We start from the raw sequence: 23,756 nt of genomic DNA on the forward strand, positions 1-23,756 counted from the left end.
CTGATACTATCAGAAATCTAGACTGTGTAAATGGGTTAGAAATGGTCAAGTCATTCACAAGTTAGAGCTGGTCAGAAACCAGTGGGGGGGGGCAGTTTCAGTGGAAAATTTTGACTTTTCACTGAAAGACTGAAAATTTAAAACTTTTCAATTTTTCAGCTGAAAAGTCAGAATGTTCTAGAGAAAGATAACTTTCTGTGGAAAATTTCATTTAGTCAAAAAAGCAATTTCTCCATCAAAAAACAGGGTTTTTTTCTGGCTCTTTTATCAGGAGGAGGGATACCTGAAGACACTGGGGCTTTGAATCTCCCAGGAAGAAGTGGCTAGAGCTGATCAGAAAATACCAATTATTTCTTGCAGCAAATTTCCTTTTAATTGGTTTTGTTTTGTTTTTAATCTAATCTAACAAATTTTTTTAATGAAAAATGAAAATAAAACTGAACATAGTTTGGTTTTCAAAAGTGGTTTTGGTAAACAAATGCTCAATGTTTAATCAACAACTTAACCAAAAAAAAAGAGTCAGGTTTCCATTTTTTTGTCCAAAAATTGAAAAACGTCAGCCAAAATGGGGACTTTCTGAACAAATGTTTGTTATGGTCTAAAAGCCTTCCCCCTCTACCGCATCCAACTCCTTAAAAATTGTTCCTTTGAAAATATTTTGACCTGCTTGTGATGGGGCACACCCCCATTCCAATCAGTAGAAGGCTAATGAAGTCCTCTGAGCTCAATCCTTACCAAACATACACACCTTCAGAGCCTGCTCCAGTTGAAGGAAGCAAGCTTAAAATGGAGAGCTGCACACAGGAAGAGGCAGCAACCAGGAGGGAACAAGCTGACTATTGTTACAGAGTAACTGAGAGGGAAACAGCTAACAAGCCTCTACTGCCCAAAGACTTACCAAAACCCCCAAAAGACCTTGGAAAGGTCGAAAGGGCTTTGAACCTGCCTGAGTGTGACCCCCAAGAAAAGCCCTGCCTACCACATGGCTTTAGAGGTAGCATATAAACAGTGCTTGCTAGGAAATTTTTAAAATACTAAAGAAGTGGGTGCATCTGAAGTAGTGGGTTTTTTACCCACGAAAGCTTATGCCCAAATAAATCTGTTAGTCTTTAAGGTGCCACCAGACTCCTCGTTGTTTTTGTGGATACAGACTAACATGGCTACCCCTCTGATATTTAAAATACTAAATTTTTCCCTATCGGGGTCACACGGACCTTGCTCAAGGCACTGTTATCTCAGAAATAAGGCTACTATATGATCTAGAGGCTAGGGGCAATTTAAAAGTAATTTTGTCTCCACACTTTCACCCAAAGTAACTGCATGTGCATGTATGATTCTAGTAGCAAATGAGACAGTGAGATCCTATTCTGATTCAGTTAGCTCTATGCCGGGACTCTGCTGAGAGTTTTTGGGAGCCCTGTCACCCTTCTGTACTAAGCATCATCCTATCATATCTAAAAAACTCTAAATTGCTCAAGACAGGGTACTTTGATATCTCTCACAGAGTGCCACGGATTCAGGTGCAGCTCCACAGGAGATGTAATCTGGGGAAAATTGGAATGGGGACACATCCTCCCAAAACAGTCAGTGAGTAATGGGATGAAGGGCTTATGCTCTTCCTCCACAGTATAGGATATACAGAGCTAGTGAAGATTTTTTTTCAACATAATTTATTTTGGGGGAAGGCAAAAATTGCTTGTTTTTTAAAGAAAAATATGTTTTTTGGTGAAAAATAATTAACTGGAGCTGACTGAAAATTTTCTAATTTTGAACAAAAAAAATGAAAAACATGGCAATATTATTCACAAGAAATACCACAGAAAATTTATCCCACTTTTTGACCAGCTATGGAACTGGTCAAAAACATTCCAAGTCAGACATTTTTCAAAGGAAAAAAAGACAATTTTTCCAAAAAAAAATTCACCATTTCCCCCTATCTCCCAACCAGCTCAACTGTAATTGTGTTTAAAAAAAAAAAGATTAATTTCAAAATATATATATTTTTTATCTTTTTTCTGACATTTTTATTAAAACATTATCAAAATGGTTATTGAAATGTTTTGTTTACCAACAACTAGAAATTCAGTAAACAAAAAATGCAATAACCATTTTGATACTATTTTCAATTTTTTTTGAAAAATATTCTATTTAAAAACAATCTTGAAAGACTTTGACAAAGCTGAAAACGAGACCATTTCAAACACCTTGGATGAGAAATAACATTGACATTTTAAAGTCTTTTGTGAAAATAGGCTTTCATTTTTTAACCAGCTGTAGGGTCCAGACAGTGCTGCTGACACTAAAGAATGAAACTGAAGAGGGCAGCATGGAGACAACAGAGGGCAAATAGCAGGAAACAGAAAGGAGGCAGGCTGACTGGCCACCGCCTTATCTAGATAACTATAAAGGTGCCAGGGAAAAAAAGAAGAGTCCTTCTATCAAATATATCTGTCTACGACCTTCCCACCCAACTTGATAGCCAGACAGAAGACTGGGACAGGGACATCACAAGGATGAGCACTAACCCCTAGTAAACTATACTTACAAGATGGGGGACTCTACCTTGGGAAGCAGTGACTGAAGAGGCCATGGTGGATCAGCCGATGAACATGAGCTCCCAGTGCAGTGCTGTGGCCAAAAAGGCTCATGTCATGCTTGGAGTATGAAAGAGGAAAGAGTTTATATTACCTCTGTATTTGGTACTGGTGCGGCTGCTGCTGAAATACGTCCAGTTCTAATATTCACAATTCAAAAAGGACATTGATAAATTTGAGAGAGTTCAGAGCAGAGGCACGAGAATGATTAAAGGCCTAGAAAATATGTCTTATAACTGAAGCTAGAGAAATTCAGATTGGAAATAAGGCATAAATAGTTAACAGTGAGTGTAATTAACCATTGGAATAATTTACCAAGGGTTGTGGTGATTCGATATCACTGCCAATTTTAAAATCAAGATTGGATGATTTTCTAAAAGATACGCTATACTTTAAAAAGTAGTTATTTCAGAGAAGTTCTCCAGTCTGTATTATACAGGAGATCAGGCTAGATGATGCCAGTGGTCCCTTCTGGCCTTGGAATCTATGAATCTATACAGTCCTACTTGGATTGGCTTTTCCCACCATGATTTGGGCTTCCTTGGTGGGTTTTGTTTGGTTGGCTTTTTACATTCCTGGGGGCTCCTGATCAGACTCTGCCATTAGCATTCAGCCCTTTGAGAGGTTTCCACCACAAGAGAGCATCTATTCTGGTGGTTCTTCCTTCAAGCAGCCTGTCAGAGGTCTCTGGATCACTTGATTAAGATAGATTCAGTAATCTGAGGACTGGTGGCTTGGCATTTTTGTCACAGCGCATTTTGTGACATAACGTCATGGGGCTACAGAGAAGCAACACAGGCATAAAAACAGCATACTGCCACTGCGGGGAGCCTGGGTAGTTAGGCTATCCCATGCACAGGTTGTGTGCCATGTAGCACAGAATCAAGTCTCACTTATTGTGGCAAGGGGCCACCCTAAGCAGGATACCTGGTAGGTTCTGGGGAACTCAACACATGGGGCTGGCAAGAGAACTAACTTTCCCATCCGCTATTTCCCATGTCCCTTTTCTGATCTATCCCAATAATTTAAGTTAAACTGGGTATTATCAATAAAAATGGCTGTGTCCTTCGCATCACACACCAGTGTTGTGCATTCACTCTGAATAGGAGTCCAGGGATAAATTACACCAAGTACATTGCATTTACTGTTCTGAATTATCAATCATCCCCCCACATGCAAAGTAGCTCCATTTGCTCGGGTGGCCCTATGCATGAAGAATGCAGTCAGCGCCTTCTCTGGAAAGGGGCTCTGGAAACCCTTTTTCCCCTGCTGTGTTGAGCAATGTCTTATCCCATCTAAAATATAGCAAATCTTGTGCAAACGCTGACAAGTTGAAAACTCATTATCTGCAAGCATTTAACCATGGAAGCTTAATGTTCAGCAAGCATTCATGTGTGTAAAACATGATCGTCCAAACATCCATGGAAAGTGAATGCAAAAGGGAAGTGAGCACAGCCATGGCCAATTCATGTTGCAATTCAACTGAATATTTGTGGAAAGCTTTTTTCCTGTATTTGCTCAGCTCTACTTAGTGAAACATGCTCGAGTACCTAAAACATAGAGGAGTCTTGCAGTCCATTAGATGAGCTTTCAATAAGAAGAATGAACTGGATTGCTTAGTGCTAAAATCAGGTTAATCACTTATTGCCCCAAACCAGACAATGAAAGAATTCTTCCGGAGGGGTAGATGAAAGAGTAAGATAGAGGTTCATAATCATCATGGGTGTAGCTGGGTGTGAGGGGCATGGACAGGGCAAACAAACATGCTTTTGTGGAGGAGTAACCAGGAGCAGAAGCCAGGCTCGCCCTGAGCTGCCAAACAGCATCAGAAATGGACATCAGCATGCAGTTACCTGAGCTTTCTTCACCTTAATGATCCAGGTGGGAGGCACAATGACAGCAGCATGAGCCCCCAGGGAACACGGCTCCTCGATGTGATGTAACATGAAGCAGGTGACTTTGTTGTGAAACTAGCGAAGGGAGAGCAGAGCCATCAGTGAGGTGGACAGAGTGCAAGAAAAAGGAGAAAGAGGGAGAGAAAAAGGTATGGTGGGGACAGAAGAAACAGGTTGATGTGTGAGGCACTGAGGATTATACCCAGCTCAACTTCTTTTGCCAGTCCTCTGGACCACGAGAGCCTCAGGAACATTAACAAGAAAAAAACCCACCTCCCCATTTTCTCATCCCTTGTCAGACGTGTCCCCTACCCACAAAAGACACCCCTGCTTACATACAGATAACTGTAGTAAGACCAAATTCTAAACAGGCAATAGTATACAAAATGGGAATCCCTTGTTCTCTGAACCAGGAACAGCAATGGAGTGCTTGAGAGCTAACCCTCTCATTTACCCCAGGAATGGCTTTGTTATACTCCAAAAGGAAGGAGCCACAGTCAGCTCTCCTCCACCAGAAGAACAGACTACCCAGGTGTAGCATCCTCAGGGAAAAGGAATAGAAAAGGTGATCCTAGGGGGCTCTTTTCCCCCTAATAAATGAGCACAGGACAAATAAAGTCAAACATGATGATCCTGTGTGGGCAAAACTACCCCCACCATTTACACAGCCCCATCTCTCAACTTCAGTTCTAGCCACTTACCGCCTGCTTGCACCAGGAACAACTGATGGCCACAATCTCTTTACTGTGGAAGGAGAATTTTTGCTGAAATCCCTAGGATGGTAGGAAGAGATAGGAGAGGAAGGGTTAAGCTGCTTTCCATCACATCAAAATACTTCTCATCACATGAGAAAGTTTAGCATCTTTAACTTTTGACACATGACTGAGCTAGATCAGTTCAGGGTGGTCATATACAGTCTTTCACATCTCTTGGATGTCCTATGAATGGACTAAGGTCCCTGGGGGCTCTGAACTGTTGCACATTACTGTAATCAACAGAATATCATGACATACACAGTTCATAAACACCCATCAGGTTAAATCCACTGTTGTTATTTAGCTCCCTACTATTATGGAGTGCCATGGTTAAGGTTATTACTGAGTTTCCATTATATAACCAATTTTGGCCTCCACGATAAAATCCATTAACAAACATCTTATCAGTCTCAAAGTCAGAAGATTCTACCAGGGGACAAGATAGTATTTTATGGAAAATTTGAAGTGACTCATATCATTTAATATATGTAATATTGAATTATAATACCATAAAAACAGAGGTATTGGACACACTTCCCGAATTTGTCTTCCCCCCGCCCCAACTTTGTAGCAATAAAAAGAAGACTCAGTAGAGAGACAGAACCTACTTTCATATATTTCAATAGACCTGCATGAAATTTAGAATATCCATCCTGCAGGAAATACCAATATTTCAACATTTGTATTGTCTCATATCTGAATGTAAAGTTAAAATTTCAAAAAAAAATTTATAGAATGTAAATTTCAAAACCTTTAAATTTAGATATTTTCAATCAAAGCATTTAAACAATCCCAAAATCAAAATGTTTCATTTCAGTTTGTTGAAATGACCCAGAACACTTTGCTTTGAGTCATTTCAACTTTAAATTGAATATTCCAATTGTGGCACTTTGCCTTGTGGGAGTTGTAGTTCATGAGGCTGATGCCAGCACTCTTCCATGTGGGCCAGGCTCCCTGGCTAGACTACCTCTCCCCGGATGCACCCAGAATCATGCGACACCCATGACGTACCACACAGAGCCTGGGAAGAGGAAAATCCACATGGAGTATGGGAAATGTAGTCCTCCAGGGAGCTCAGCCAATAGAAGAAAATGAGGGCCTCAGCTATGACTACCATTAGCAATGTGCTGATAGGGAAATGCAGTTCGATGTTTATAGGGTGACCAGATGTCCCAATATTTGGGCCTGTGTCTTATATAGCCTCCTTTTATCGCCCACCCCTGTCCCAATTTTTCACACTTGCTGTCTGGTCACCCTATACTGAACTGATTCAAACAATGTTTCAGGTCAGCTCAACAAAACACAATATTCCAATCTGAGTCAAATCAAGTCAAAACAAAATATTTTGTTCAAATTTTTCCATCAGAAAATCAATTTTTTTCCACAAAGCTGAGATTTTGCCATTGAAAATTTCGATTTGGCAGAAACTGCATTTTTAATCAGAAAAAAATCCCAATGGAAAATTCCCAACCAGTTCTATGCTTTAAGGCCAGAAGGGACAATTAAATCATCAAGTATGATAGCATGTATAATATAAGCTGTAAAACTTCATCCAGCTACCCCTTATTAAGCCCCATAACTTGTGATTGACGAAAGTATATATTTTCCAGAAAGGCAGCAAGTCTCAATCTGAAGACCTCAAGAAGTGGAGAATTCATCACTTCCCTTGATAGTTTGTTCCAATAGTTAATCACATTCATTATTAAAAAAAATTGTGTTTTATTTCTAATTTAAATTTGTCTGACTTTAACTTCTCGCCTCCCTTGGCTCTTGTTATGCCTTTCTTTGCTAGGTTAAAGAACCTTTTACTATCTGGTATCTTCTCCCCATGAAGGTCAGTGACTTATCCACTGTAATCATATCACCTCTCAATCTTCTTTTTGATAAACTAAGCAGAAAAACTAAGCTTTACTTACTAACAAATTTATTTGAGCATAAGCTTTCGTGAGCTGTAGCTCACGAAAGCTTATGCTCAGATAAATGTGTTAGTCTCTAAGGTGCCACAAGTCCTCCTTTTCTTTTTGCAAATACAGACAAACACGGCTGCTACTCTGAAATCCGTAAGCTTTACTTGAATCCCCAAGCTGACATCCAGTGTCCAGATCCAAAATGGAGTTGTTTGAAGAATTATAAAATTTGATTTAGTAACAGTGCTAGGGAACATCTGCTCCACTGCTTCAGTAATCAGTATGCCTCTTATCGTAGCTTCTGTGCGACGGAGGAGGAGGAGGGCAGGCAGGTACAGAGGAGCAGGCAGATATTATTGTTCAGTGCCATGAAGAGAGAGAATTAAAACAATAAACAAAAATAATCTAACTAGATTATCCAAATTTGGGCCCTTCACTTATCCAAGTCTTTATCTATTTTGTCCCCGCAGGATGTGGTTTATGAGACCACAATCAGCTCTCTGAAGAATGGAATTCTCTCTCTGCCTGGCCAATGTGAGAAGGTGCATGTTGCAGCTGTCTGGCCAATACTTAGCCTAGGCTGTCCCACACCTGGTCTGCTGTAATCACCATACACCAGAGCCCATGGATCAAATTCAGTCTCCTGAGGCATCACACCTTGGGACCTCCATACCTATACCTGTTTTTTCCCCATTTTTAGTCCCCTACAATCTGTTGATTTCAGGGCTCAGTGGCCCCTCTCTCACCTGAGGGGGCAGGCTTTTCACCATGGTGATGGGCTTCACCCACCAATCCTGTCTATGACATAGGCCCATTGACTTCACAAGCACAAATAGCCCAACTGCTTCCTGATTGGGCAAACCTAGTACATCATTTTATGCGGGCCTAAAAATCCAGTCTCAGATCTACAGTATGTATGACAGGAGTGATAGAGACTGAGGACTGACACTGGGCAGTTAACTGATTGCTAATTAAGGGCTTGTCTACACTTAAAACTCTACAGCAGTACAGTTATAGAGTTACAGCTGTGCCACTATAGCACTTCAGTGTAGATGCTGGGGTTCTGCCATCGGCATACGTAATCTACCTCCCTGAGAGGCAGTAACTAGGTAGACAGAAGAATTTTTCCATTGATGTAGCGCTGTCTACTCCGAGGGTTAGGTCATCTTAATTACGTCACTCAGGAATGTGGATTTTTCACACCCGTGAATGATGTAGTTACGCCGATTTAATTTTCTAGTGTAGACCAGGCCTGAGTTTCTTCATTCACTGAGATCTGAGTTTCTTTTAATGTTTCTCATAAATTTAATTCCTCCTTCCTTTGAAAAAAATATTTTGGCCCCTGGTGGATAGAAAGATTTTTTTTCCAAGTTGGTGGAAATACCTGTCTCCCAAACCTGCAACTAAGAAAAAACAAAATCTGGTGCATTTGTTCCAAGGGCCATAAGTGGTATTTTTTTAAACTGAGCAGCTTCCTTTGTTTCTGGGTGAATCATTTTTTTCATTTATTCTGTAGGCTATTTGATTTCTTACAGCGTTAATAGTGAAAATGATCCAGCAATAAAAATATAATAATGATTATTTTGAAGTAAAATAGCACTATTCTTCCTCGAATTGCTTTACAAATATAAGCTAATCTCTCCTCCTGTCAGGTAAATTAGTAAATATTAAGAACCTGAATTTACATATAGGGAAACTGATGCAGTAAAGTGATTTATCCAAAGCCACAGTGGGAGTTGGTGAAAACAGTGGGATTAAAATATTGGCATTTCCCACTCAATTTCCTCTGATCAGCCTGCTGGCCATTGCCCCAGGCTTCCTCCTGCCTCCCCTCTGAGTAAGATAGAAAACTAGAATTCACTTTTTCTTTGCTGTTCCTGGGTTGGGTTTGCCTCCACTCGCTCCTGAAAGAGATAGAATTATCCCACAAGAAATACATTGCAAGATTTGAGAAACACGAGGATGGAGCACTAACTCCATATTTGAGATGGGGTTGTTGCATTAATGCCTGATTCACCCGTTTCAGGTGTAGTATGTAAAACTACATGTTGTGAGATCTTCTTGTGAAAATAAATCACATCGGTGCAGGATGGAGGAAATATATTTGGAGGAAGAGAGCTCCTGGATCCCCAGATTGCATTGGGATCACAACCTGTCCAAATAATTGGAGTCAAAGTCATATTAGCAGCTTCCCACATGTAAAGGAGCTATAGGCCACTGGTTAATCACCTCTGATTTCTGTTCCCCAATTGATCTATAGAGTGCAGAGCTTGCACTAGACAAAAGCAGACTAAGCAATTGCTTCAGGCCCCAAGCAACTGAAGGGGGCCCCCTATTAATTATTAGTATGTGTTGGTGGGGGAATATTCCTGCTTAGGGCCCCCAGTGGGCCAGCACCAGCACTGATAGGGTGGGACCTCAGGAAAAATCTCATGAGACACTATCCTGTATTAGACCATCGGTCCATATAATCCAGTAACCTACCCCCCTATGCCGCCTCCCAGCAGTGGCCAATGATGCTTCAGAAAGAAGTAAGGAAAAAAAATAAACGAACACACTAAGCAAATGATGTATGCAGAAATTCATTCCTGACCACAGGCTTACGACTAGAAGTACGAGATGTGATTGCTCCTAAATCTTTATCTCAGCTTGAATAATGGTAAGTATTATTAATGTTCATTAAAATATTTTAGCTATCCAATTCCAGCCATAGGATTTGACTGATGACCTCCTAGAATAATGAGATCCACAGAATGAGTAAGCACTTCATGAAACATACTTTCTTCTATTGCTCTAAATTTACTTCCATTTCATTTCATTGACTGTCTCCTTTATCTTGCATGACAGGGGAAGTTAAAGGATGGTTTTAAAGGCAGAAGAACAAAAAAAGTAGGAGCACAAGACAAACAAGTATTTGGTTATAGAGGAGGTCATTTTGCCATTAAAATACAAAGGCATTTTTCTTGTTAGTGTTTTGTTTTATCCTTCCTGGTTTCTGGACAGAGAGCTCTACCAGAACATATGCATGCAAACTTTAACTCTGTGTGTATTAAGATGCTATTCTCTTTGCACGTCTACTGACCTCAACCTCAGGGGAGCCATGTCTTTTGTCCATTCCAGTCCAGACTGGTCATGTGGATACCATGAATATATCAAGTGTTGGTTGTGGTACAACATACACTGACTGTTCTACAAGCATAATGAATCCCTTTGACACCGATACTGGAGATACAAAGCAACTCAGAGAATGGCAGAGGCACAAGAAAACATGGCTCCCATGTCATCGTGTGTCATATCAGCATAAGAATGCTGTATGTAAGCCTCTCACTGCTGGTGCTCACATACCATCTGCCATGAAGAGGATACTGCATCTTACTGCAGCTAGTACCTTAGCTCAATATCCACGGCCAGTTTGTTACATCTGATTTTCTGGTTCTGGCTAAAAAATACATACCACGGAGAACCTGACAAGACATGGGCTCTGCCCTTTGTCCACACAATAATTAACTGCTGAACCTGAAGAAAAGAGAGATTTCTCAGGAAGAGAAGAGAGAGACAGTAGCATAACCTAGTTCTGGAGAAAGGAAGTTATGCTTAGGTGTAAATTAATTTCAGCACCTCTTAGATGCTTGGAGGACTGGAAGATCTGGGAGAAAAGGTCCTATAGGGAGCCAAGTTTTCTCTTATCTTTTCTGTAGCCTTTGGAAATGGGTTTTCAGAGTCTGTACAGCAGAGCATTCATTGACAAATCCAGTCTAACACACTGAGAACAATTACGTATCAGGGATGAAGGAATGGTGCTGGACTATAGTGCACTAGCGTTTCACTTCTGGAGATCCGGCATCAGGTCACAAGTAAGATACATTTGCTGTAACCACTTTGGTCCCCATTTGTGCACATCAGAAACCCATCACCCCACTTGGCATGATTATCATTCTCTGCTCAAGAGAGGGCTGGAATAGAATAATTAAATGGTTGGGAAGAGCCACCTGCTGAATTGAATCTAGCAGTGTCGAGAGAATCCTGGCATAACCATTATCATGTACATATGCCACTTACCTTTCCACACTGCTTGCACTTCCCTTCCTGCCTCCGCCTGTGCACCCAGTGATGTCGGACAAAGTTCTGCAGGAAAGGGACAAAATGAAAGCATTAGTAAATGATAGCATCTTACCTTTACAGAGCACCTTTCATCCCTCATCATTTTCCAGCCATATATATATATACGAGAATCACTTCAGTCATGACTGAATTGCAGTCACTTTTGGAGCAAAACGTGGCAGCCATTAACCAGCAGTACTACCCGCCAGTTTGTACTGGGAAATGAAAACACCACACACAACTGAAAGTGCAGGAGGAATCTAGGTAGACAGCATTCATTACCCAAATTGGAATCTGAACAGAACAACCCCCCTGATACTCTCATACAAAAAGAATAGAGTACAGTCCAGCAAAGACAATTACAGTATCAGCCAAGAGAGAAGAAGTATCCTTAAAGCACTATGTTTACCTATAACATAGGGCCCACTTCTACTCCCCATTGAAGTCAATGGGAGGGGAAGTTCATCAGTGAGTTCAGTGGGAGCTAGGTTTGGTCTTATAAGGCAAGAACATGGGTTGGCCTACAGGTCCACACAGAGGAACAAGGGGGTGTACGGCGTTCCTTTACTCCCCCACATGGGCTACCCACACTATGGATCACAGCATGGAGGGAAGGAGAGCAGCATCTGCAGGGCTGCTACCTCCCTTTCCATGCATAGTGCCTCAACTTTTTCCCCTCAATACACCAGCCAGCAGAGCTGAGCAAATGTGGAAGGGAATGTAATCTGCATCTAGCATAGGCACCAACTCAGTGAGTGCTCCGGAGAAAAATTGCTCTGCACCCACCAGCAGCTCCAAGCCCCACCGCCCCAGCTCACCTCTGCCTCTGCCTTCTCCTCCTCCCCTGAGTGCACCGCATTCCTGCTTTTCCTCCCAGAGCTTGCTGCCGTGAAACAGCTGTTTTGCAGCATAACAAGCTGTGGGAGGGAGGGGGGAGGAGCGGGAACATGGTGCGCTCAGGGGAGGAGGTGGGGAAGAGGCGGGGCTGGGGCAGGGATTTGGGGAAGGGGTTAGAATGGGGATGGGGTGGGGGCACGAGCACCCACTGGTGCCAGGAGAAGTTGGCGCCTATGGCATCTAGTATAGACTAGTAGCAGATTTCTTCCCCCTGGAGAAACGGAAGAGCCAAAGACTTGCTTGTAACTCTAAGGGTATATCTACACTGCAAGTGAAGGGATGACTTTAGCCTGGGTAGGCATACCCATGCTAGCTCTAATGTAGTTAACAGGGGTAACAATAGTTGTGTACATGGGCTAGCAACCAGTGTATGTACCCATGTTCCCCAGTGGGCTTGCACTTGGTTACATCTACACTTGGAGCTAGGGGTGTGACTCCCAGCTAGCAGAGACATATTCATGCTAGTTCTCCCCAGGTTAGCATGCTAAAAATAGTAGTCAGAGTAGCAGCCGTGTTAGTCTGTATCCGCAAAAAGAACAGGAGGACTTGTGGCACCTGAGAGACGAACCCATTTATTTGAGCATGAGCTTTCAGCTGTAGCTCACGAAAGCTCATGCTCAAATAAATGGGTTCGTCTCTCAGGTGCCACAAGTCCTCCTGTTCTTTTTGAAAAATAGTAGTGTAGCCAGAGTAGCACGGGCAGCAGCAAGTGGCAGCTCAGGCTAACCGTCTTGAGTGTGTACCCATGGGGTCCGGGAGGGTTTGTACTCAGGGCAGCTGGTAACACCCTACTACTTTTAGCACACTAGCTCAGTGAGAGCTGGCGTACGTCTGTGCAAGCTGTGGATTGCACCCCTAGCGCCAAGCGTAGATGTAGCCTCGGAGCAGGCTTGGAAGGTTTCACTTTTTATTGGTCAGTGTTGATAAATATCGATTTCACTGTACACAGACAAACCGCCGAAAAATGTTTCCATCGATAGTAATCGACATAGGCAAAGAAATATGCTGCTTGAGATCTTATTGCAGTTTGATTTAAAGCTGTTCGTTTTGTACATTTTGACGCATGATGCTGACAATTTGTGTTTTAACAGTTACAAAGCTTTAGCTTTTTGAATTTCAACATTTATTGTTATTAAATAATTATTGTCTGACCCCCTCCATAATTCCCCCAACTATGAAAATTTAAATTGATAAAAATAATAAATGCTGAAAATCCATGATTTTGTGCAACTGTGAAAATTTAAGTAGATAAAAATGAAAAGACACTTAAAAATAAACATCAATATTAAAGGTCAAAATAATTAAAAAAATAAAAATGAAATCCTGCCAACTCTTCCTAAGAGTCACCAGGTCTGCCCATGGGACAGCACAACTATGCACTGTCCCTTGCTATGGGTTAAGAGTAAACTCTCAGTCTAGCCAATAATTTATGCCATACCCTCTACCCTACACTTTAAAATCTTTTCCTGAACTCTGAAACTTCCTTTTAACAGCTAGTACTATCTGGCTTATCAATAAAGCTGGGATATTACACAAGCAAAACAGCTCTACTTTTTTCCTTCTTTTTCTTTATTAAAAAAAAGTCTAAACATCTAGGACATAAAATGTGAAAGCCTGACATGAAGACAGGAAATAAGTTTCAACAACTATATTGACTCTACTTTGTTGCACATGTGCTTTTTTCTGTTTATTCTTCTAAAATATGTTCCTTTGGGTTTATGTCATTAAATACATGCATAAATACTGTAAAACATACAGCATCTGTAATGTGGCCAAATTCAGACTGCAGTTGGAATTAACTTTTGCATTTCTTGAGGTTTTCTCATTTTTAATTCTGTAAGCTAATAAGAGACTTGAAAAACTGAAAATACTATTGGCAAAGTGAGGGGAAAGAGGGTGAAAGAAAGGAAAGAAATAATGGAGAGATGCAGAGATAGAAAAATCAGAAAAACTGGTTGAAAGACAGAAAATAAGAAAGGAAGAATATGAAATATAAGTAAGAGAATATGAAAAAAGAATGATTGGGGAGAAAAAAAGAGAATGGATGAGGGAATATGGAAAGAAAAGAAATTGATGTTGTTGATATAACTAATGTGGCTATTTGTCTAGAATTCATTTTATATTCCTTGTGAAGAAGAGAATGTGTCCCAAAGGGGGCCAGTTCTCTTTCTAAGGCTCCAGTGAGTCTAAAAGCACTGTTCCTACTCCAGGAATAGGTGCATAAATCATAGAGGGGAGCAATGGTTAGTCATAAATTACTTACTTCTCTTGGAGATCTGGAGCCCCCCTCTCGGAACGTTGGTTTGCACCGGAAATTAATCTGTCATTAAAAGCAAAGCAAACAAATAGGAAAAAAATCAATATTGTATAGGAATGTAAACAGAAATCAGAGGTGGCTGTAAATGTTGACAATGTGTATGGTAATATAATGTGTGAGAACTGTTCCCATATATTGTATTAGATCAGCTCTGCAAAATCCCCTTTTCAAAAACATACTAGCTCAACTAAAAATCCAGTGTCCCAACAAAGAGACCCACCTTGCTGTTAAAAGAGCATGTGTGTGCATTCACCTGCCCAAACAATCTACATCTTGCCTCCCCATGTCTCTAAACAGTCTTCTCTTCACCATGTTGTGGCTGTCTGTTCAGTGTCTCTTCTTTGCCTGCCCTCCCCCTCTTAAAAGGCAGCACTGCATCAGTTTAACCTTGCTTTGCATGAGCAAGGTTACCTTTGCAACCAGAGGCTGGGCTTAAGCTAGGGGTTTTAAAAAGTCAATGGAAGCTGGGCATCAAACTCCTTCAGGTTTACTCCTTTTTAAATGAAAGCTAGATTCTGCAGACCATTCACATGAGAAATGTTGGGACCCTGAATGAGTAAATAGATTTTTCCACCTCTTTATCAAGCCATTCCCACTTACCCACCCACAAATCCTGGCCAGACTAGCAGTGCCTCAAAAAGGATCAGCTACATTCCCTATTTCTGAGGGCAGAGTAGAGTACAGGCCAACAGGCACTTTCATAAAACTGAAAATGTTAAACAGATTGGAAACAAAAAGAAAGGATGAACCAAATGGTTGTGGGGAAGGAAAAGGGAAGAATTGGGAGAAAGGGGGATGCAGAGAGAATAAAGAAGTAATGGGGGGAACACTGAGAGAGAACAAAAGGGAGAGGATGATGGGAGAGGTGGAAAAAGAAATAGTGCATTTAAACTGAAGTTGCCAGTGGACCTCAGGTTTGCATCTCCACTGTTTTCTCTCTCCCCCCATCCTAAGGGGCCATAAAACGAAGAGTCAAATTATAATCCCAACTCATTTCAAAATTTATGTCAGTAGTAGCAACACAAAATTGTAATTCTTAATACTGGATGCAAAATTTTACAGGCTGCAAAATGCTACAGTGTAAAAATTTTACACACACATCCTGCAAATCACCTACATGATCACAGCTTTTGATCTATATGCATAAAATAGCCAGCAATCAAAATGCTTGCTCTTGGTGCTATCTTCTCAGGCCATCCCACAATACTTGCAGAATACACAAGCATGTTCAACAGCCACACTATGGTGTAATTCCAGAAAGTACCACCTTTAATATTACAGCATTGAACAGACATAAGAACTGATGCTACAGCATTAGTCAATCTGTGTTGAGTCTGATGCTACAGTATCCTTCCTGAAACAGTATTTATAGGGTCAGTACTTCCTCTTTCAGATGAGATATGATCCTCTCAACCACTTCTGCCTATGGTGTCCTTACAGGAGAGATGTTAACTTCAGTATCCTGACCAAATTCCACTCTGATAATTGTGCTTTGAACTAACATGAATAAGAGCTGTAAATCAGATTTACCTCAGCTGGATTCATACACAAAAGGGAGATTCTTGATCTGAAAAACTGCTAAAAGATCCCCTCACGCACACCCAAAGTAGTAATAAAGAAATCACAAACATCTGCGTTCCTTTTTTCATCTTTATGGTAGGTTTCTCTACAGACAAATTTTCAAAAATATAAGTAACAGACTTTCTGGACCCAAAAACCAAGAGTATGGCCCCACAATCCATTCATTTAAAAGGGAAAGTATACACAGAAAACTACATTGAATGGAATTGTTGCTTACATATGCACAGTCAATATACTGGCATGATTTTATTAGTTGAGGAATTTTCTGCCATCAATAGGTTCAGTAGTTCTCAAGCTATTTACTGTTATGGGCTGCATATGCTGCTCTCTGTGTGTTATGTGGGCTGCATCCACACAATGTATATGCTGAGAGCCCGGAGAGTGTGGCTGTGGATCCTGCCTGCAAAGATGGGGAGCCCTGTCCAATGCAGGGTGCCCCCCAGCTAGGGACAGTCCCCCCAGCATCCAGACTCCCCGCCCAGCACTAGGCTGGCACACAAGCCCTCCAGGGACTGACCCTTCCAGCACCTAGTCCACAACGCAGGGACTGCCCTCCAGGCACCCAGCCCCCCAACTAGGGACTGCCCCCCCCAGCAACTGCCCCCAGCATCCAGGCCCCCCAGCACTCAATCCCTCCCATCCAGGGACTGTGCCCCAGCCACCACTTCCCCTACCTACAGTCTGTTCCCCATGGACCAACTGCACCCCCTGTCCCCACACCTCAACCCCCTGCACTCTCCTCCCTACAGCCCTAGCCCCCTGCACACCCCTCCCCCATCGTCACTGGTCTCCTACCTTGGTTGCACCTAGCTGAGCTGTGCAGCCCACCCTGCCCACCTGCTGCTGCGGGCCTAGCGCTGGGGATCCTGCTCCAGTCGAGGTCACTGGACCCGCGATTCTGCGGGGTAGGGGGCACTGAGCACCCAGGCCTCCTGCCAATGCTACTAGGCCTGATCCTGCCGGGAGGCGGCTGACAGTGGGCTCAATCCTGCGCTGCCCTGTTTTTGCATCCTGCTACCACCTCTGTGCCCGGGGCAGATGCCCCTCCCACCCCACACTAGTTACGGTTCTGAAGATATCACATGAGCCGCAGCTGTGTGCTGATTGGGCCACGAGTTGAGAACCACTGGGTTAAATGATAAACATGGAAGATGATACTAACAAGGGGAAGAAGCATGTCTGTATGTCTGAGAAACTTAGACTGACTGTCAAAGTGAAACATAATTAAACATATCTCTCAACTGTCCATTATAAAGGCAGAGTGGTTGGGCTTCCTTATTATAGATAATAATTGATCTCCATCCCAAAATGAAAGAACAGCAACTTCATTTAAGTGATGTAAAATTATAGCATTAGACATGAATAGAAAGTAGCATAAACTCTGGCAAGTCAGTAAAAGTATAATTAGGAAGGCCAAAAAAAGAATATGAAGAGCAACTAGCCAAAGACTCAAAAACTAACAGTGAAAAAAAATTAAGTTCATCAGAAGCAGGAAGCCTGCTAAACAATAAATGGGGCCACTGGATGATCAAGGTACTAAAGGAGCACTCAAGGAAGATAAGACCATTGCGGAGAAGCCAACTGAATTCTTTGCATTAGTCATCACTGGAGAAGATGTCAGGGAGATTCCCACACCTGAGCCGTTCTTTTTAGGTGAGAAATCTGAGGAACTGTCCCCGACTGAAGTGTCAGTAGAGAAGGTTTTGGAACAAATTGATAAATTAAACAGTAATAAGTCACCAGGACCAGATGGTAGTCACCCAAGAGTTATGAAGGAACTGCAGTATGAAATTGCAGAACTACTAACTGGGGTATGTAACCAGCCATTTAAATCAGCTTCAGGAGGACAGCTAATGTGACACCAATTTTTAAAATAAGGCTCTGGAGGTGATCCTGGCAATTACAGGCCAGTAAGCCTAACTTCAATACCAGGGAAATTGGTTGAAACTATAGTAAAGAACAGAATTATTAGACACATAGATGAACATAATTTGGTAGGGAAAAGTCAGCATGGTTTCTGTAAAGGGAAATCATGCCTTACCGATCTATTAGCATTCTTTGAGGAGTCAGCAAACCTGTGGATAAGGGTGATCCAGTGGATATAGTGTACTTGGATTTTCAGAAAGCCTTGACAAGGTCCCTCACTAATGGCACTTAAGCAAAGTAAGCTGTCATGGGATAAGAAGGAAGGTCCTCTCATGGCTCAGTAATGGGTTAGAAAACAGGAACCAAAGGTAGGAATAGGGCTGTCGATTAATCTCAGTCAACTCATGAGATTAACTCAAAAAAATTAATCGCAATTAAAAAAATTAATCATGATTAATCACAGTTTTTATCGCACTGTTAAACAATAGAATATCAATTGAAATTTATTACATATTTTGGATGTTTTTCTATATTTTCATGTATATATGGTATTCTGTGTTGTAATTTAAATCAAAGTGTATATTATTTTGATTACAAATATTTGCACTGTAAAAATGATAAACAAAAGAAATAGTATTTTTCAATTCACCTCATACAAGTACTGTAGTGCAATCTCTTCATCGTGAAAGTGCAACTTACAAATGTTGATTTTTTTTGTGTTATATAACTGCACTTAAAACCAAAACAATGTAACACTTCAGAGCCTACAAGTCCACTCAGTCCTACCTCTTGTTCAGCCAATCGCTCAGACAAACAAGTTTGTTTATATTTACAGGAGATAATGCTGCCCTTTTCTTATTTACAATGTCACCCAAAAGTGAGAACAGCATTTGCATGGCACTTTTGTAGCCGGCATTGCAAGGTATTTATATGCCAGATATGCTAAACATTCATATGCCCTTTCATGCTTTGGCCACCATTTCAGAGGAATGCTTCCATGCTGATGACGCTCGTTAAAAATAAGTGTGTTAATTAAATTTGTGACTGAACTCCTTAGAGTCATAGATTTTAAGGTCAGAAGGGACCATTATGATCATCTAGTCTGACGTCCTGCACAACGCAGGCCACAGAATCTCACCCACCCACTCCTGTAATAAACCCCTAGCCCCTAACCTAAGTCTTTAGGGGAGAATTGTATGTCCCCTGCTCTTTTTACCCACATTCTGCCATATATTTCATATTATGAAATATATCCATAGTCATATCTTGGATGATGACTCAGCACATTGTTCATTTTAAGAACACTTTCACTGCACATTTCACAAAACACAAAGAAGGTACCAATGTGAGGTTTCTAAAGATAGCTACAGCACTCGACCAAAGGTTTAAGAATCTGAAGTGTCTTCCAAAATCTGAGAGGGACGAGGCGTGGAGCTTGCTTTCAGAAGTCTTAAAAGAGCAACACTCCGATGTGGAAACTACAGAATCCAAACCACCAAAAAAGAAAATCAACCTTCTGCTGGTGGCATCTGACTCAAATAATGAAAATGAACATGCGTCGGTCCTCACTGCATTGGATTGTTATTAAGCAAAAGCCGTCATCAGCATGGACGCATGTCCCCTAGAATGGTGGTTGAAGCATGAAGGGACATATGAATTTTTAGCACATATTGTACGTAAATATCTTGCGATGCCGGCTACAACAGTGCCATGAGGACACCTGTTCTCACTTTCAGGTGACATTATAAACAAGAAGTGGGCAGCATTATCTCCTCAAATGTAAACAAACTTGTTTGTCTGAGCGATTGGCTGAACAAAAAGTAGGACTGAGTGGACTTGCAGGCTCTAAAATTTTACAGTGTTTTATTTTTAAAGGCAGGTTTTTTTGTTCATAATTCTACATTTGTAAGTTCAACTTTCATGATAAAGAGATTGCACTACAGGACTTGTATGAGGTGAATTGAAAAATACTATTTCTTTTGTTTTTTTACAGTGCAAATATTTGTAATCAAAAATAAATATAAAGTGAGCAGTGTACACTTTGTATTCTGTGTTGTAATTGAAATCAATATATTTGAAAATGTAGAAAAAATCCAAAATATTTAAATAAATGGCATTCTATTATTCTTTAACAGTGCGATTAATCATACGATTAATCGCAATTAATTTTTTTAATTGCTTGACAGCCCTAGTAAGACTAAATGGTCAGTTTTCAGAATGGAGACAGGTAAATAGTGGTGCCCTCCAGGGGTCTGTACTGGGACCACTACTGTTCAACATATTCATAAATGATCCGGAAAAAGGGGTAAACAGTGAGGTGGCAAAATTTGCAGATGATACAAAACTACTCAAGATAGTTAAGTCCAAAGCAGACTGCAAAGAGTTACAAAGGGATCTTACAAAACTGAGTGACTAGGCAACAAAATGGCGGAAGAAATTCAATGTTGATAAATGCAAAGTAATGCACATTGGAAAACACAATCCCACACAAACATACAAAATGATGGGATCTAAATTAGCCGTTACCCCTCAAGAAAGAGATCTTGGAGTCACTGTAAATAGTTCTCTGAAAATGTCCACTCAATATGCAGCAGCAGTCAAAAAAGTGAGCAGAATGTTAGGAACCATTAGGAAAAGAATATATAATAAGACGGAAAGTATCATAATGCCACTATATAAATCCAAGTACATTCACACCTTGAATAGTGCATTCAGTTCCGGTCATCGCATCTCAAAAAAGATACATTAGAATTGGAAAAGATACAGAGGAGAGCAACAAAACTGATTAAGGGTATGGAACCTTCTGTATGAGGAGAAATTAAAAAGACTAGGAGTTTTCAGCTTGGAAGAGATGACTAAGAGGGGATATGATAGTAGTCTATAAAATCATGAATGCTGTGGAGAAAGTGAATAAAGGAAGTGATATTTACTCCTTCACATAATACAAGAACCAGGGGTCACCCAATGAAATTAATAGGCAGCAGGTTTAAAACAAGCAAAAGGAAGTACTTCTTCACACAACGCACAGGCAACCTGTGGAACTTGTTACCATGGGATGTTGCGAAGGCCAAAACTATAACAGGGTTCAAAAAAGAATTAGAGTTCATGGAGGATAGGTCCATCAATGACTATTAACTAAGATGGTCAGGTATGAAATCCCATGCTCTGGGTGTCACTAGTCCAGTGGTCACCAACCGGTAAATCGCGATCGACTGGTTGATCATGGAGCCTCTGACAGTCGATCTCAGTCTCAGTCTAGGGTTGCCAATCCTCTTTCAGCCAAACTAGGAGATCAGCCGCTAACAGTCCAGTGGCACAGCAGGACTAAGGCAGGCTCCCTGCCTGCTCTGGCCCCGTGCCACTCCTGTAAGCAACCAGCACATTCTTGCAGCCCCCGGTGGGTGCAGGGGGTCTCGTGCACTGTCCTTGCCTGCAGGCACCGCCCCCGCAGCTCCCATTGGGAATGGGGAACTGCGGCCAATGGGAGCTGAGGGGCAGTGCCTGCATTCAGGGGCAGAGCATACAGCCATCTGCCCCTTCTGCCCCAGGAGCTGCTGCTGGACATGCCAGCCGATTCTGGGAGTGGCGCAGGGCCTGGGCAGGCAGGGAGCCTGCCTTAGCCCCACTGCACCACAGCTCCGAACCACCTGAGGTAAGCAGCACCCGGCTGGAGCCTGCACCCCAACCCCCTGTCCCAGCCCTGAACCCCTTCCTGTACCCCGACCCCTTGCCTCAGCCCTAAGCCCCCCCTGCACCCAAACTCCCTCCCAGAGCCTGCACCCCACACCCCCTCTTGCACCCCAGCCCTGAGCTCCATCCCATACCCCAATCCTGTCCCAGAGCCTGCACTCCAACCCCCTGCCCCAGTCCCCTTCCAGAGCCTGCACCCTGCACCCCAACCCATTGCCCGAACCTTGAGCCCCCTCCTGGAGTCAGCACCCCACATTCCCTCCTGTGCCCCAACCTCCTTCCCCAGCCCTGAACCCCCCCTTCACCCAAACTCCCTCCCAGAAGCCACATCCTGAACCCCCTCCTGTACCCCAACCCCCTGCTCCAGCCTCAGCCCAGAGCCCCTCCCACACTCCGAGCCCCTCGGCCCCAGCCCAGAGACCACACCCTCCCCCACACCCCAACCCCCTGTCCCAGCCCGGTGAAAGTGAGTGAGGGTGGGAGAGAGTGAGCAACAGAAGGAAGGGGGGATGGAATGAGCGAGGTGGGGCCTCGGAGAAGGGGTGGGGCAAGGGTGTTTGGGTCTGTGTGTACTGTTATTTCTACATTTTCTTTGAGGTAGATCCTGGATTGCACTTACATTCAAAAAATGATCTTGTGCTTAAAAAGGTTGGAGACCACTGCCCTTTTCTGATTGCCAGAAGCTCAGAGTGGACAATAGGGAAAGGATCACTCAATGATTGCCTGTTCTATTCATTCCCTGGCATTGGCCGCTGTTGGGAGACAGGATGCTAGGCTAGATAGACTATTGGTCTGACCCAGTATGGCTGTTCTTATGTCCTTATGTTGGAACAGGAAACAAAGTCATAGAGTTTTAAAGTCAGAAGGGATCACTAGATCATCTAGTCTGACCTCCTGTATATTGCAGGCCGCTACCACCACCCAGCACCAGCACACTAAAACCAGCAATGGAAATGGGACCAAAGTAAATGAGACCCACAGGAGACTAGACTGTTATGTTCCACAGTCAAATATTAGGAGGGATCAAGGTGCACCAGTGCCTGAGGTCTTTACAATGGCAGGGAAATGATTAAGTGAGATATACCCAGATAATCCTAACAAATGTCCCACACCCACACACTGCAAAGGAAGGCAAACTCTCATGCCCCCCAAAGTCACTGCCTACCTAATCTGGGGGGAAATTCCTTCCTGACCCAATATATGGTGATCAGTTAGACCCAGCGCATGTAAGCAAGAACCAGCCAGCCATGCTCATGAAGGAGAGACTTCTTAGTACCACCTCAGTGCCCTGTCCAATGTCCCATCTCCACCTGTAGCCATCTCTGGTGCTTCAGAGGAAGAAGATTAAAAAACCTCCCAGAATACAATGGGGAAGGAAGGGTTCCCTTCCTGACCTTTGCCAGTGGCCAACTGAAACCCTGAAGCATGAGCTTTAGGAACAAAACCAGAGTGAGCCCCAGGGCTATTAAGCCCTCCCCCTATATCACAAGCAACCCCATTGTACAAGAGCACTCATAAATTTGTCCAGCTCTCTCTCTAAACTAATTAAGGTGTTTGCCACCACAATTCCTACTGGGAGGCTATTCCAGAACCACCTCCCTCTGATGGTTGGAAACATTTTTCTAATTTCCACCTTTAATTTTTTTGTGACCAGTTTATACCCATTTGTGCTTCTACCAACCTTGTCCTTTAGCTTAAATAGCTCTTCACCCTCCTTAGTATTTACCCCCCCCCGCCAATGTATTTAAAGAGAGCAATCATATCCCCTCTCAGCCTTCTTTTTACAAAACTAAACAAACCAAGATCTTCCAGACTGCTCTCCTAAGATAGAACCTACATCCCCCCGTAGCTCTTCTCTCCACCTCTTCCAGTTTAAATCCATCTTTCTTGAATACGGGTGACTGGAATTGTACATAGAATTACAAATGAGGTCTTATGAATGCCTTGTACAATGGTATTAATACTTCTCTCCCTCTACTGGAAATGCCTCGCCTAATACATCCTAGGATCGCATTTGCCTTTCAGAGCCGCACCACACTGGTGGCTCATACTCATCCTGTGATCGACCCACACACCCAGGTCTCTCTCCTCCTTGGTCACTTTCAAACTGATGAGCCACCAGCTTGAATCAGAAATTCTGATTATTAGACCCT

The 23,756-nt window shown here is 42.4% G+C and overlaps 1 protein-coding gene across 5 annotated transcripts in view; it reads right to left on the reverse strand.

Moving 5' to 3' along the window:
• Positions 1 to 23,756, reverse strand: part of DGKI (diacylglycerol kinase iota) — a 280,987-nt gene that overhangs the window by 136,827 nt on the left and 120,404 nt on the right. For 4 of the 5 annotated variants that reach the window (XM_073322083.1, XM_073322075.1, XM_073322092.1 and 1 more), the window contains exons 5-8: positions 14,413 to 14,469; positions 11,211 to 11,276; positions 5,191 to 5,262; positions 4,448 to 4,564 (exon numbers count right to left, since the gene is read on the reverse strand). In XM_073322083.1, coding sequence (XP_073178184.1) covers positions 4,448 to 4,564; positions 5,191 to 5,262; positions 11,211 to 11,276; positions 14,413 to 14,469 — 312 coding nt within the window. The remainder of the gene's footprint in view (positions 1 to 4,447; positions 4,565 to 5,190; positions 5,263 to 11,210; positions 11,277 to 14,412; positions 14,470 to 23,756) is intronic. The other variant, XM_073322101.1, reaches the window with a different exon arrangement.

Source organism: Lepidochelys kempii, chromosome 1 (genome assembly GCF_965140285.1).
Source record: "Lepidochelys kempii isolate rLepKem1 chromosome 1, rLepKem1.hap1, whole genome shotgun sequence".
In the NCBI taxonomy this organism is placed as follows: domain Eukaryota; kingdom Metazoa; phylum Chordata; order Testudines; family Cheloniidae; genus Lepidochelys; species Lepidochelys kempii.